General features: G+C 40.4%; 2 protein-coding genes across 2 annotated transcripts; both read right to left on the bottom strand.

The window, feature by feature from the left end:
- Positions 1-594: 594 nt before the first annotated feature.
- On the bottom strand, positions 595-1,615 carry LOC138871124 (secreted RxLR effector protein 161-like). The gene is made up of 3 exons (XM_070148979.1): positions 1,176-1,615; positions 707-748; positions 595-655 (listed from the first exon to the last, which is right to left on the bottom strand). Exons 1-3 carry the CDS (start codon positions 1,613-1,615, stop codon positions 595-597), a joined length of 543 nt encoding a protein of 180 aa, XP_070005080.1.
- A 13,101-nt stretch (positions 1,616-14,716) lies between these two features.
- Positions 14,717-15,178, bottom strand: LOC138871123 (uncharacterized). The gene has a single exon (XM_070148978.1). It carries the CDS (start codon positions 15,176-15,178, stop codon positions 14,717-14,719), a length of 462 nt encoding a protein of 153 aa, XP_070005079.1.
- Between the last annotated feature and the right edge of the window lie 1,780 nt (positions 15,179-16,958).

Genomic DNA, 16,958 nt, shown 5'->3' with positions numbered 1-16,958 from the left:
TTGAGTAGTAGCATCAGGCGCTACTTTGATATTCGTGAGAGATTTTCTTTGAGTTCCCTTGACCTTGGTTGACTTAGAGGTATTTTTTGTAGTAGTCATAGATGCATGGGTAGTTGGTTTTGGAAGTGAGGGTGCAGTGGAGGTGGGGATGGTGAGAGCAGAAGGAACAGAGGATGGTAATGTAGGTACAGTGGAGGATATCGATGGAGGAGCAGGTCTTGGTGCGGGTTCACTTGATGGTTTGACACTTTTATTTGATTTGGGCTTCATGTTCTTGGATTTTGCTTTAGTCTTGGATTATGATTTGTCTTTTGAAGGGGCTTGGTTAGATTTAGGCATAGTGATCAGAGAAGAGAATCGACGAAAAGATGAGAGTATTGGTTCTTGATATTGGTTCTTGATTCTTACTTAGGGTTTGAAAGAAACAATAAGGTATGAGAAGTTGATCATAAGGGTCTTTGAAAAACGTTACTCCTTATTTGACTGGAAGAGAGAAGGTGATCGAATTTGAGTTCTAACAGGACTCTTATAATGGTTACTTTGACTATTAGGATTTCAAGAGTAATTAAACTCTAATTGCTCTAGGATTTCCCCTTACTCTTTGACTAGAAGAAAACTAGAAGTGATGCTAACAGGATTAGAAGTTTGAGCATATCTATAATTTAGGATATTAAATTTTAATGAATTAAGACAAGATGGAACATACCTGAGCCGAAGAACCAACTTCTTAGTGACTCCTTTCTTGTTTCTGCAATAAAGTTAGTATCATGCAACATAGTTATCAGCCAGATTTTTCTAACCAGGTGTGTGTGCTTAATACAAGCACGAGTCTAAATCAAACACATTGTACTTTACTATCTACATCTAATTATACCTTTCTAGCCAATCGTCAGGGTTCAACTAGTTGGAAGTATTGATTAGACCTAGTTCTAGTTTGTTTTCCTTTTCAGCATTGTTTCTAAGAAAGTGGTGTCTAATATCATGTGCTTGGTTCTCTTATGCTGACATAGATTTTTTGCAATGTTTATAGCACTAGTGTTAACATAGAAATAGGAAATCAACCAACAAAAATACCATAATCCCTTAGTTGTTGTCTTATCCATCCTATCTGAGCACAACAGGATGCTACTGCTACATATTCAGCCTCAGCTGTGGATAAGGCCACTGAGTCTTACTTCTTTGTTCCCCAAGACACTAGACAAGAACCTAGAAAATGAGTTGTTCCTGAAGTGAATTTCCTGTCAACATGAAAACCTGTATAGTCAACATCAGCATAACCAACTGGATCAAAGTTATACCCTCTGGGATACCATAGGCATAGGTCAGGGGTCCCCTTGAGATATCTTAGTATCCTCTTGACAACCTTCAGGTGAGATTTCTTGGGATTTGCCTGAAATCTTGCACACAGTCCCACACTGAATACAATATCAGGCCTGCTTGCTTTGAGGTACAACAGTAACCCAATCATCCCACTAAATAGTTTATGTTCAACACTTTTCCCTTCTTCATCAAGGTCCAACTTTGTTGCAATGGAAATGGGAGTGTCAATGGACTTAGAGGAGTTCATGTTGAATTTTTTCAGCAGTTTCTTGATGTATTTCTGCTGATGTATCATAGTTCTAGTAGGTGTTTGCTTGATTTGCAACCCCAAGAAGAAGTTCAGTTCACTATGCTCATTTCAAACTAATTCCCCATCATCTCAGCAAATTCCTTGCACATTGATTTATTAGTAGCCCCAAATATAATGTCAACCACATCACTTGCACAATAAGAATATTTTTGTCTTTGCTCCTTAGAAACAGAATATTGTCCCCCTTTCCTATTACAAAGATATTGGTTAAGAGGAATTTGAGAGTATTTCATACCAAGCTCTTGGAGCCTGTTTCAATCCATACATGGCTCTATCTAACTTGAATACATAGTCAGGAAATTCTTCACTTTCAAACCCAGAAAGTTGTTCGACAAACACTTCCTCTTTTAGATAACCATTCAAGAATGCACTCTTTAAATCCACATGATACAAGGTGAACTCCATGTGTGCAGCAAAGGCTATTAGCATTCTTATAGCCTCCATTATGGCTACATGTGCAAACGTCTCAGCATAGTCACTACCCTCCTCTTGATTGTATTCCTGAACCACCAGTCTAGCCTTGTTTCTTGTGATATTTCCTTGTTCATCCAGCTTATTTCTAAACACATATCAGATATCTATGATAGTTCTGTTCTTGGGTCTTTGTACCAAGTTTCAGGCATTGCTTCTTTCAAACTGATTTAGCTCCTCTCACATGGCTATAATCCAATTTGGATCCTTTAGAGCTTCTTTGATTGTCTTAGGTTCAACCAGTGAGAGAAATGTTGTGAATGCACATAGATTTCTCATAGATGACCTGGTTTGCACTCATGCATTTGGATTAAAGATGATGTTCACAAGAGGATGTGAACTTTGATGTTTCCATGGCCTGATCTGCATACCTAGAGAAGATTCACCCAAGGAGTGACCCAAAAGAACAAGTTCAGTAGGTATAGTTTCACCAGTTTGGTTAGCAGTCATAGCAGTTCTTTCTTTTTCTTGTTCCTCGTGATCACTCTCAAGTTCCTTGTGGTCTTTGGATCCATCTTCAGATTGAGGTACAGATTCCTTAAGAGCTTCATCACTAGTGAGTCCTATGTTAGAGGCTTTATTTTGTGGACCTTTCTCAGCCAAATTGTTAGATTCATCAAAAATAACATGAATATTTTCTTCTACACACATAGTTCTTTTATTAAAAACTTTATAGGCCTTACTATGTAGAGAGTAATCCAAGAAAATCCCCTCATCAATTCTGTCATCAAACTTACCTAGAGCTTTTTTGCCATTATTATGCACAAAGTACTTGCACCCAAATGCTCTCAGGTGAGTGATGTTGGGCTTTCTCCCTCAAAGTAACTCATAGGAGTTTTCTCAAGAATAGGTCTGACCATGCATCTGTTCAGCAAGTAGCAGACAGTGTTGATTGCCTCAGCCCAGAAACTCTTAGGCAATCCACTAGCAATCAGCATGATCCTCCCCATGTCTTCTAGGGATCTATTCTTTCTTTCTACAACCCCATTTTGTTGTGGAGTTCTAGGTGCAAAGAAATTATGATCAATACCATGTGAGTGACAAAACTCAAGGAATTTTTGAATTCTCAAACTCAGTTACATGGTCTGTTCTTATACTTAATACATTACAACCTAGTTTCTGTTGAATCATTCTAACAAATACACAGAAAACATCAAAGGTTTCATCTTTAGATCCCAAAAACATAGTCCATATATAGCTGGAGAAGTCATCTACAATGACAAAAACATACCTCTTACCTCTTCTGCTCCTCACTCTCATTGGTCCATATAGGTCCATATGAAGGAGTTCCAAAGGTTTGGAGGTGTTGAAAACCCTTTTAGATTAAGGTGACCTTATATGTTTTCCACTAACACATGCATCACAAACCTTGTCTGAGGAGAACTCAACTTTTGGTAGACCAAGGACCAGGTTCTTTGCTGCCAACTTGTTGAGTTGGGAAAGACTGGCATGACCTAGTCTTCTATGCCATAGTAGTGGGTAATTTTCCACTACACTTAAGCATGTATGCTCAGTATGGGGAATAAACATAATATATATCTTGTAAACATTATTATGTCTCTAACCTTTTAACACAACTTCATCAGTATCAAGTTTAGTGACAATGCAGATTTTGGAATTAAATTTTACTTCATTTCCTTTGTCACACATTTGGGAGATGCTAAGAAGATTGTGTTTAAGGCCTACCACATAATACACATCTTCTATAGCGTGAGAGAGTTACTTACCAACTTTGCCATTACCTGTTATTTGGCCCTTTTTTCCATTTCCAAAGGACACACCCCCTCATTGGAAAGCTATCAGTGAGAGGAAGTTTTGTTTTCTCCAATCATATATCTTGAGCATCCACTGACTAGATACCAGTCTTGATTATCCCCTCTCACTTTAGACTACACCAGAAATCACAAGTTAGTCTTGGGAACCCAGACAAGCTTGGATCCCTTTTTATTTGAAAAAGGATGAATCAGATCTCTTCTTGTGCAGTAGGGAAGAGGATTAGAAGCTATTCTCTTATTAACTTTAATCCACTTAGTATGGACAAAAGTCTTGGCTTTTGTATCTTCCTCCTTCTTCACAATTTTAGCAATATCAAAGGTGTTTCTAAACTGTGCATGAATTAAGACAGGACAAATATCTCTAAAGTGCCCTACCTTTCCATAATGAGTGCACATTTTATTATCAGAAATTCCTACATACTTTGGATCAAACTTGGAAACATGTTTTCTGTAGCCAATTCCTGATTTGCTAGAGCTGCAGTTTCCATTCAACCATTTCAGGGCATCTGAAGATCTATGCCATTTGCTTAGTCTAGATAGTTCATAATTAACCTTTTCTAGATTTTCTTGTAGGGCTTTATTTCTATATTCAACACCACAAAGATTATCTTTAGCCCTTTTTAATTCCTTTTCAAGTTTATCCTGCTGATCACTCATTTTTCCTTACCATGTATATCAGGAGACTTCTTATTCTTAGAAGTAAGTTCAAGAACCTAGTTCTTAAGGCCTTTGACCTGTCCCTCTAGATTAGCTTTGTTAGATTCAAACTCTTTGAGATCAAGTTTGCCACATCAAAGATTGCTTATTAACTGATCATTTCCAGCACTCATTTTGTCTATTTCACTCATCATGGTCATAATTATGGCCATCAATTATTTTTAAACATAACATGAATGTTTTCTTTTAAGACAGAGATATTTACCTGGTTTGTTTCATCTTAAGTTTCTGAATCAATCATGGACATCATTCCTATTACTTCTTCTTCTGTTTGGGTTTCTTCAATCGCTATCAGTGACACTTCAATGTTTTAATATCCAAAGTTAGCTTCTAGGGTCCTCCATATATTATGAGCAGAGATGCAAGAAGACACTTTGTAGATAATATTTCTAGGCAAGCTTCTGAAAGCATGTCCTTTGCTTTTGCATTTTTTTGGACTAGGTGACGATCTTCATCATCGTATTCCTCTTCTCTCTTGTTGCACTTGTTACCTTCACCAGCCATTTTCATCTAGAGAATTGGTCCATGACTAACAATTACCCATAGGTCAAAATCAGTAGCCTGATGGAACCTTTCCATATATATCTTTCATTCATCATAGTGGTGTCCATCAAATAGATGAGTCTTCCAATATGCATTCCAAGTTGTACTGCAAGCTCTGTCTCAACTGCCTGATGTTCATCAATTACAGCATAGAGACTTATAGTCTTATCCTCCTTTTCTTCCTCTTTATCACTTCCATTTTCCTCATATGCTGCCAAGAAGGCATGCTTCAGCTTCAGTGAATCATTTACCTAGGATTTTTCCTTTGTTGGAACCCTTTTCTCTTATCTTCTCCCATTTCTCCCTTTTAGCTCATTCTTTCCTAAACTCAATTTCCCACATTGCGTAGTCCTTGACCATATGATCTAGCTTGCTACACTTGTAGCACTCATCATAGTTAGCTTTGTCAATCTGCTTAGGCTTACCAATGGTCTTTGTCTAAGATGAACTTTTGGAGTTCTTCATGAAGCTCTTGAACTTAGCAAACATTGCTATGTCAGGATCATCATTGTCAGATTCGTCTTCTTCAGAAGCTTTAAGGAACAAGGCCTTCTTGCTCTTGGGTTCTTCCTTGCACAGTTCTATCTTCCTCATTTCATGAGTTTTTAAGTTCCCAACTAACTCATCAAGTGAAATTTTGTCCATCTGCTTGGCTTCCTGTAACGCTGTGACATTTAATTCCCATGAAGCTGGAAGGATCCTTAGAACTTTGCTTACCAACTCTTCTAAGGTAAACTCATTTCCAAGTGATTTCAAAACATTAGTTATTATGGTAAACCTAGTCATCATCTTCTGGATGGGCTCAGACCCCTTCATGGAGAAGAGCTCATAGTTTCTCATAAGTAGTTCTATCCTTGATCTCTTCACTTGTTTGTTCCTTCATGAGCAGTTTGGATTGTATCCCATATCTCCTTTACATTAGAGCACGCAGAAATTCTGTTGTACTCATCAGGACCAAGTCCGCAGATAAGGATTTTCTTAGCCTTTGTATTCTTCTCCATCATTCTGAAATCTGCTGCCACAAATTCAGAGGGGTCCTTAGGAACTGTTTCATTTTGTGTATTTTGTTTAGTCGGAGTCAATGGACCTTGATTCATTATGGTCCATAGTTCATACTCTTTAGTTGTTAGGAAGTATTCCATTCTTGCTTTCCACCAACTGTAATATTTTCTATTCAACAAGGGTGGTCTGGTTGTTAATTGTCCTTTATTAATTCCAGGTGGAGCACTCTTCTTGCTTCTAAGATCTCTCTATGTGTTAGCCGTGTATGTGAGAGAACTCGCTTTGATACCAATTATTAGTTTGAGTGCCCATTTGAATTACTAAAGAACTTTCTTCTTTACCGTGTTCCTTAAATGTGAAGTAAAATAATCAGTAAAGCAAACACATCGATTTTTACGTGGAAAATTACCTGGCTCAAAAGATGCAAAAACCACGAACTACTGCATAGCGTTTTCAACTTCAACTCCACTAGAACAATGAGACAAAATGTATCAATTACAAGACTGCAATTTAATACTCTCCAATACTCCTACTACGACTATTTAATTTACAAGTTATTCTAACATGTAAAGCAAACACTCACTCCAACTCACTAATTATTTGTAACACTCTGATTACAACTCGATTTCCTAAAGCATATTTATTAGACTGACTCGAGAAGAACACAACACTGGTACTTCGACTAAAGTGAACAAAATGAAGTTCTTTAGTTTATGTGTGAAAGGATAATCTCAGAAGTCCAAAATAGATAGTATTTAAATGTCTGGACTTCAAGATCTTCTAGGAATCCTATGCATAGTCAACTTCTCGTTTGATAGCACTCCTACTGTTCCAATGACTCAACAAGTTTTGGGACTTTTGTCTCTTATTTATTCATATCTTCTTGGGCAACAACCCTTATCACATGTAGCAGCCTTCTTCCACCAAACTCAGACCGGGGTAACTTTGAGATAAAGTTACTGTCTTGCACAGATGTACAATCATCAATTAGAGGAGATGGTCCTGTTCCCTGAGGAGCTGGTTCATAGAACAGTTAAGAAGCTTTGTTGAGGACCTAGTTCTTCGAACATTGCATCTAAGATTTTTTTGTTGATCATCAAAATCTCAATACTCAACAGAAAGAAAGGGACTTAGTAAAAATAACAGTTGAATATGTAAGTAAGTTTGGTCGGGGAAAGCACTTACTATGGGAACGGTCCTCCTACTTGCCTTTCAAAGTTTGGGCCATTCGCTCTCAATGTAAAACATTTGTGTGCAGATCCCCTCGACCCACTCTTTGAAGCGGGGAAGAGTGTTGGGGTCTCGGGCAATCGGTGTATGATGGTAGAACCAGACAATAAAGAAGAAGAACAAAAAATCCAAAGAAACTCTAAATACTCAAAAAAGAGGACTTACGGGCTAGGTTCCACTTTTCAGGGAACAACAAGAACTCGGAGGGATTGAGATCCTCAGTTTTCACTCGAACGTATCTTCCCTGCCATCCTCGATCCTGATCTTCGTTGCTGTTTGAGAATGGATCTTTCTTTGCCCGATGAACGAGCTTGATTAATCCCTCTCAAAAAATTTGGGGAATGTAGAGACGAAGCAAATGGTCGATACTAAAACGAAGTGCCTCGGTGTTGTTAACAAAATGGCAGAGGAGGATCACGATCATCCAAAAGGACGGATGAATCTGCTCGAGATAGACCTCGTACCTTCTGCAAAAGTCAAGGACTATGGAATCCACCGGGGCAAGTGTGAAGAGGTATGTGTAAACACTTAGATACCCTTCCACATGTGTTGTGATGTCCTTATCAGGACCAAGGACAACCACTTCTTTTCCCTCCCATTTGTAGTCCTTCCGAACCATATGGAGCGTGTCCTCGATTATAGACTCCATACCTCCTCTCCTCGATCCCCTTGACTGGAAGATTTTTCGACCTTGAAGTCATTTTCTATAGAGTAGCCTCCGAGAATAAAGTTCTTTAGAGGAGGCTCCAGGGCCACGACAGGTGCGCCACCTCAGCATCCATGGTCGGGTTAGAAGTTGAAGGGACGATCTATTGCAACACAAATTTCGAAGTCTTCACCATCTAGTTCTGATCGAAGCCAACCCTGCACTACTATTAAGTAGTGAGAGAGGTCGAAGTAGCTTTTACCCGATTAAGGTCGGGATTGATTTCCACAGGGAGCTAGAAGTTGGAGGCGGGTGTCTATCTAAAGTAGAGTTGTGTATTTGCTCTTAATTGCACTTCTAAACATTTTGGGTTTTGATTTACTTCAAATTTTATAAATCAACAATGCTCAATTAAATTAAAATAAGCTAAGGTTAAACTGTTTCAAGTTGTTCAAATGGGTAAAAGGCACTAGGGTAGTGACTTTTGCCTAGGTGGTCAATTGACGGGTACTTGAGTCTAAGACATGATTGTCACATTTGGGGAGTATGATATAACCATTGCACGATTCTACTCACTTTACACCTCTCGGTAGTTCGAGTGATTTTGCCCGGATTGACTTTCTCAGGACCAATTGGGTATGCAAATTTGCACAAGCAATCAAGGTTCAAGTTGGGTACTACTATCTCTAGATTTAACCCTTTAATTGGGGCTATCAATCTCTTGAGTACGCCCCAATTCCTTGTTGGACCAATTTCAGAGACTTAGACTCTCTTTCTCAAGAAGAGCCAAAGTCAACAAAACACAAACTAGTGTTTGCAACCACTAATTCAACAATTAAACATGAAATTGGTCCAAATATCAAACACCCATAGAAAATGAAGCATCAAAACACAAGACCCATTAATTACCCACACTTGGGTTGAGCCACAACCCTAGCTTATGGGTCTAGCTCCTCATAATTAGAGAAGAAAAAAAGAAATAGACGAAGAAAAACTCATATTAATTAATTGCTAAATTAAACTTAAAGATTGAATGTTGAAATGAAGCTAAAATTACTCAAAATAGCTAAAAATATCGAAGTCACGAGCGCAACCTTCAGTACAAACTATCTGATGACCTAAAAAATGGGAAAAGAAGCTACTTATACTAACCTGAAAAATCTGGACAAAAATACCCTTGTGGGGTTAGTGCAGACCGCACAAAAGCACGTGCAGCCGCACTAGGGCTCTGAACTTGAATAAACGGCTCTCTGAAGTCGGACGCACAGAATCGAGTGCGGCCGCGATGGCTTCTAGTGCGGTCCGCATGAAATGGAGCACGGACCGCGTTGGGCAACAAACTTAGAACTCGCTACTCTCTGAACCTTGTCTCTGCGGACCGCACCAAATCGAGTGCGGCCGCATTGAATGGTGTGCGGCTGCACTGGCCCTGTTTTGCCTGAGCTTTGTCTTGTCTTAATACTTGTGCAAGTTTCACTCTTTTTTTAAGCTGATCTTTGACATCTTGTCACCTTGTTGATCAAACATGCAATCAAGTACAACTTTTGAGCCTTTGGGACTATTTTGTAAACATGTCAAATCAAAACTTAAGCATGAAAGAGTATAAAATATATCAAAATCCCTAGCTATAAACTCCCCCAAACTTAATTGGGACAATCCAAGAAAATTCAGCTGTCCTAAAGTGATATCTAGCCTCAATTGAGACTAACAATTTCCCTCAATACAAATGGATCATTAACAACATTTACCATTTTAAACACCATGGATTAAGTGCGACACAAGAGCATCAAGAGTTGACTCAACACATCAAAGAACTCTTTCTATTAGTTTGGTCATCGTGGAACCCAAACTTACATATCCTCAGCTCTCCCTAAGCAAACCCCACCTTTAGAATAGTGGCACTCAGAACGAGGTTAATGGAAATTCACTCATCTCTCTCAAGGAAAAGTCACAATTCCGGCTCTAAGTACCATATTCTTTCCCCTTATGTGAGTCACCACTAAAGTAAGTTTCATTCAACTCAAGATCATATAGGGCTTTGTGGAGACATAGTGAATGCTTTTGGTTTCGGGTAGGCAATGTTTGGTCTAAGTAGGTTCTATCTTCCCTCAAGCACTTCTTTTGTTTCATTTTGGCACACATTCACTTGACTTTTTGAGTCTTTTCACTTCTTTCTAAGGGGTTAGAGAGACACACTGTCATTCTTTCTTATACATTTCAAATCTTTTCTCCTTTCTCAATTTTCCACACCTTTCATTCTTTACTTTTTTTGAATCCCTTTTTATTCAATTCTACATTGAGCATTCTTTTTGTCTTTTTGCTTTTGTTTCTTTTCCATTGCCTTTCCTTTTCTTCATTTGTACTTTTTTATCAGTTTGTTTCCATCCTCGTCTCTCCCCCCAAATTTATACTTTTGCCATGTGCTAAGGAAAGATCGGGTGCCAAGTGAGGGTAACTTTTAGAACGGGTAAAGGCTTGTATCATGGTTCTTGAAGGAAAAAGGTCTAAGGCTCAAAAGGGTTGACTAGGGATTTTATCCTTGGTAGGCTATGGACATGTTCAAGCTATCATTTGGATCAAGGAGAGCCTATAATCATGTCTCTCAAGTAAATTCACTTAGAATTTCGCCTCAACAAATATTTAGGGCAAGTTCTAGACCAATGGCTCGGGACTTAGACTTGCAATGCAATTTCTCACCACACAAGCTATGGGATCGCTAAAGACATAGAATCGGGGGCCCACGACGACCTTAGATAAGATTTGAGCACACAATGGTCCCGAAAAACCACTTGATGATTATCTGTCAATATAAGAGTCTCAAGGTCACGACTTTCACTATCTTAAACACAACGATTTAGCTTTTACCATGAGATCAAAGGAAAATGTGCTAGGCCCAAGTAAAGCTTTTCTTGAGTCACCCTTACCACTAACTACTAAAAGCAAAAAGAAAAATGGACTCAAACCCTTAAGAAGGTTGTCACGCCATCCATCATTTGGAAGAGCCACCCGGTTCACACAAACTCCACCTTTGGAAAGAACCGTGACATTAAGAAAACCAAAGGCTTATTGCAAACGTTCAAAACAAGCAGCTACGAACATAAATAAGAAGCTACGGAAAAGAAAAATGCGAAAAGTAAAATGAATATTTACAAGAGGGGATTTAATCGAATGTACAATAGAGGGGATGAATATATACAATGTAACATAAACTTTATATACAGGCCCAAAGTAAAAAGTACGAAAAATGTAAGGAAGTGCTAAAATTATATACATACCAAAGATGAAAAATCAAGAAAGCATAAAAACTATCAAATATATACAATCATCCAACAAGTCAATGTAGGGCCTACCCCTTCAAATGAAAGCTGACATTGTCCTTAATGCCAACTAAACCAAATAAACACCAAAAATAATAGGGAAAAGGATATAGAGACTCCTTATGGCCCGTCTGTCTGCATGGGATCTTGAGTGGTCCCTGGGTCCTCAATATGCTCAGGAACCTCAGACTGGTTCCCTATGGCCTGCTGCTGGGACCTGGGCCTGGACCTGGACAGGCTCCTAGGCTACATCTTGTGGCTGACTGGAGGAAGTCTCTGGTGGGCTTGCCAACTAGATGACTGCATTATCTGCTCGGGGAATCATCCTCTTCTTCTTGGGAGGCCTATTGGACTGCTCTAGCTGGGGCTGAGCTGCTGACACAGGGACTTGTAGCAATAAATCCAAAGGCAGATGATCTCCCTTCAACCTGTCAATCTCAACCCTCAACTCCTTCACAGACTCCTTGGAAGCCCGCGACTTCCTCATCTTCTTGGCCTCCCTAAAAAGCTCCTTAAGATCTCTCCCATGAGAGTCCACATCGTCCGTAAGAACTTTCTGAGTGTCGAGGATTTTCTTCTGGTTGTCCAGAATATCCTTGAGGGCATCCTCAATAGACTGAGGGACTTATGGAAGCGGGGGTGCTGACTAAGTTGCTACTATAGTAGTGAGGACAAACAACTTAGAGGAAGCTGTCTGCATCCAGTTGTTGATGCTGAGAAGAGCCTGGCTTAGACAGTGTACAGTCACTGGGTGGGCCGGGGTGGAGGGTGTTTCTGGTGCTGCAGAAGTGGATGGACCAGGGGGCATGTCCGCTGAGGTGGACGAAGGCTGAGTAGGAGCTACTACTACTACTACTGGCTCTTCAGGTTGGCCAGTTGCAGCTTGATTTTAGGGATGTCATCACCCTGCATGTTGTACCATGAGAACGGGGCCTTTGCTTTCATTTTGATATCAAATGGCTGCTTTTCTACCTTTAGGTCCGTGAAGTACATGGTTAAGAAGCTGGGGAAGCGGTAGTTTCTGTCACCTTCACTAACTACCTGTGTAATCACCTGAGACATCACCTTCCCGATGTTAATCGGGTACCCTACCATGATTGATGCTACCAACACTGCCTGGTAAAGAGGGAGGGATTTGTCATGAGTAGTGGGGTCCAATCTGCTGCACACGAATGTTTCCCACCCCTTGGCCTCGAAATTCAAACTTCTTCTCAAAATTTTCACTCCTGCATTCAACCAATCGGAGGTGGTACCTGGGATTGCCAGATACTGTGCCAACCAAGGACGGACCTCCTCACCTAATTCCATCTTTGCCAAATACAGCAACTCATCCTACTCATCAAAGCCCAGGTAGTCATATACTGTTTTCCCATGAAACAACACTTTCAAATTGCGCACCTTGGTCACTTTGGTGCCCTTCTTGATGTGGTCAACATTGGTGTAGAATTCCTTGACCAGGTGCTCGTTTGCATTCTCACAGTTGTTTAAGAAATACTCCTAGCCCATCTCTCTCTAAATTGCCTTTTCGCATTGGGGTTGTGAGGCACAAGGTCTTTATCTACAAAACTTCTCTCCGGAATTAATTCCCTCATAGGCCACCATTCTCTGAATTTATGGTAGGCCACCTCGCTCACAAAACGGTCTTGCCACACCTCCGGATTTGTATTTCGTTCTACCCCGCCAACCTGAGGCTCGCCCCCTTCTCCTACTACCTCTTCTTCTCCTGCTACACCCTCTATGGATAATGAAGATGTGGGAGAGGTGGAGTATTCATCCCCACTGCCTTCAGTTGAGCCCTCAAACGACCCAGAAGATACATTTACATATGCTTGGACAGTGGGGGAAGGTGGAGGAGTGTCTCTTAATTTGTTTCTCTCCGGCCAGTCAGGGATGTACTCTGGGATTGAGTCTGAAGATATATCCCAAGAGGGCTCGTATTCACTCCCAGACTGGTCAATGGCCCTATCAACAGCTTTAATGATCTTCCTCATATTTTTAATGTTTTGCCGGGCTCGGGGAGTCAATCTTAGCATCTTCTGTTTCCCTCCTCGAGAGGATTTTCCTCTACCAGCTTATTTAGAATCCTTGCCTCTTTGTTTCACTATTGTATACAAACATCAGTCATTAAGCTTGTTAGTATCCAGAAAGACAGTGCAGTTCACAGTTACAGGAAATAAAATGTTGCAGACAGTATCAAATGTTGCAAAGTGCGGACCGCACAAAATGTAGTGTGGCCACACTAAGGCCAATACGGACGACACAAAATGCTAATGCGGTCTATATAGAGGTGGAGTTCAGACTACCCACTCTTTGAACAATTGCTCCGCGAACCGCACAAAATGGCAATGCGGTCCGCATTGAGGCACCTCGGACCGCACAAAATGCAATGTGGCCACGGTCCTCAATGATAAGGCTTCAGGTCTTTCAGCAATGCGGTCCGCACAAAATGTCATTGCGGACCGCACAAGGGCACTGCAGACTGCACAATATCCACTGCGGTCCGCACTGAGTGCCCAATTGCATCACTAACTTAGGGTTCAAGAAATTTTGATTTTAAGTTCATTTTTTACACCTAAGAAATGTCCCTAAGTGTTTTCCCAGTGGTTTTAACTACCTAATTCTAACTTTAATCAAGAAATTAACTACCCTAAGCTACCAAATTAAAAGAAATACGGGAAGAAAAAGAGAGAAGCTAAGGAAACAAAAATTACAAGACAATACTCAAATCAAACAATCAAAAAGAAGTAGAAGTTACCAGATGTGAGAGTTACTGATGATTAATCGAGGATATGCAGATGAATTTGTGCAAGATTAGTGATGAACAGTGATTTTTTTAGGGTTCTGGGAGTTAAAAGATCAAAAAGTGTAAAAGGAGGGCCTCAAGCTCTATTTATAGAAAAGGACCTGGGGCCCAGCTAACCAACCCAATGCAGACTGGACAAAATGCAATACGGTCCGCACCACATAGTGTAATACATAGTTTGATAAGGCAACCACTATTGTCCACACAAAATGTAATGCGTCCGCAGTAGTCCACCGCGGACCGCATAAAATGTAATGCGGCCACAGTGGCAAACTTCAGAGAGCTGGTATTTTTATCCTTCATCAATCCAGTCCGCACTGATTTTGTGCCCCCCGCACTGAGTTCTTTGCGGCCGCACACAATGTAGTGTGGTCCGCATTGAAAACTTCAGAGACTTGAACAATTTTTTCTACCATGTCCTGCACTGCATCAACACAAACCTGTAACATCTCACAATAGTCAATCCAAAAATAAATCCTATCCTACAAAGAAAATCAAAGAAAAACAAGAAGAAAAGCACATGGGTTGCCTCCCAAGAAGCACCTGATTTAACGTTGCGGCACGACGCAGGTTACCATCAAATCATTTGAGATGAAGAAGTGCCACCATGTGGCTGTCATCAATTTTTCCCAAGTAGTGCTTGACCCTAAGCCCAATCACTCTGACAACTTCCCTATTTTTGTTCTTTAAATCAAGTGCACCAAACAGGGTCACACATACCACTTTAAAAGGTCCATTCCATTTTGACTTAAGCTTTCCCGGAAACAGACGTAATCGAGAGTTAAACAAGAGAAGCAAATCACCCACTTTGAACTCCTTGCTACGAGCATATTTATCATGAAGGTACTTCATCTTGTCCTTGTACAAGGAAGAACTAGAGTAGGCATGGAATAGGAATTCATCATGTTCATTAAGCTGATCCACACGAGGATTGGCTTCAATATCCCATTCAAGATTTAGCTTCCTCAAAGACCACATGGCCTTGTGCTCTAACTCAACCGGTAGATGGCAAGCTTTCCCAAACACCAACCGATACGGAGACATACCAATCGAAGTCTTGTAATAGTCCTATAAGCCTATAGAGCGTCATCCAACTTCTTTGACAAATCAGTCCAATTAGCATTGACCATCTTTGACAATATACTTTTGATTTCCCTATTGAAGACTTCAGCTTGACCACTTTCTTGAGGATGATATGGAGTAGAAACCTTGTGATTGACACCATACTTCGCAAGCAAAGTGTCAAAAGCTCTATTGCAAAAATGAGACCCCCATCACTTATGATTGCATGAGGAGTACCAAACCTTGTAAAAATGCTCTTTTTGAGAAATGCAACAACACTCCAGGCCTCATTGTTGGGCAAAGCCACGGCTTCAACCCACTTTGAAACATAGTCCACCACCACAAGAATGTATGCGTTCCCACACGAGCTAACAAACAGGCCCATGAAATCAATGCCCCATATATCAAAAATATCAGCCTCAAGGATGGTATTGAGAGGAATCTCATCTTTCCTCTTTGACATTCGTCACACCTCTGCACAAGTTCACTTACATCTTTGTATAAAGTTGGCCAATAAAACCGACAACTAAGAACTTTGAAAGTTGTGCTCGCCCCACCATGATAGCCACCATAGAGAGAGGAATGACAAGCCTCCAAGATACTCAATTGCTCTTACTTCGGGACACACCTTTGGATCACACCATCCATGAAAATCTTGAACAAGTACGGCTCATCCCAATAGAAATTCAAACTATCCCGCTTGAGCTTCTTCCTTTGGTTAGAAGAGAGCTCACACGGGATTATACCAGTCACAAGGAAATTAACAACATCCGCAAACCATGGCATATCATTCATCGACACTGAAAGGTGTTGTTCGTCAGGAAATGAATCATTGATCTCTAGGCCATCACGAGGCCTCCCCTCCTCCTCCAAGCGGGACAAGTGATCCGCCACTTGGTTTTCACTACCCTTTCGGTCCACAATCACCAAATCAAACTCTTGAAGTAACAAGACTCATCGCATCAGCCTAGCTTTGGAATCCTTCTTCGTCATCAAGTACCGGAGTGCGGCATGGTCAGTATGAATAATAACTTTAGCACCCATGAGATACGACCGGAATTTTTCCATTGCGAACACAATAGCCAAAAGTTCTTTCTCGATCACCGTGTAGTTCACTTGAGCATCATTCATTATCTTGCTCGCATAGTACACGGGATGAAACATTTTGTTCACTCTTTGACCCAAGACTGCCCCAACCACAACATCGCTCATATCACACATGAGCTCAAAGGGCAAGCTCTGATTAGGTGCGGTAATAATAGGAGTGGTGGTCAACTTATGCTTGAGAAGTTCAAAGGCTTGCATACATTTTTCATCAAACATGAACTTGGCATCTTTTTCCAACAACTTACACACGGTATTCACCATCTTTGAAAAGTATTTGATAAATCTCCGTTAGAACCACGCATGCCCAAGAAAACTTCAAACTCCCTTGATAGATGTAGTGGGAGGGAGCCTTGAAATCACATCAATTTTTGCTTTGTCTACCTCAATATCATGCTTTGAAATTTTATGCCCATGAACTATGCCCTCTTCCACCATAAAGTGACATTTCTCCCAATTGAGAACAAGATTGGTTTATTCACAACAGGCCAAAACTCTGTCAAGATTCTTCAAGCATTCATCAAATGAGTCTCCCACAACACTAATGTCGTCCATGAACACCTCCAAAATGTCTTCCACCATATCAGTAAAAATGGCCATCATACACCGCTGAAATGTAGCCGGTGCATTACACAATCCAAAAGGCATCCTAGAGAAA

The sequence above is a fragment of the Nicotiana sylvestris genome, chromosome 6, assembly GCF_000393655.2.
Source record: "Nicotiana sylvestris chromosome 6, ASM39365v2, whole genome shotgun sequence".
Taxonomy (NCBI): Eukaryota; Viridiplantae; Streptophyta; class Magnoliopsida; order Solanales; family Solanaceae; genus Nicotiana; species Nicotiana sylvestris.
This window is presented reverse-complemented; position numbering and strand designations above follow the sequence as displayed.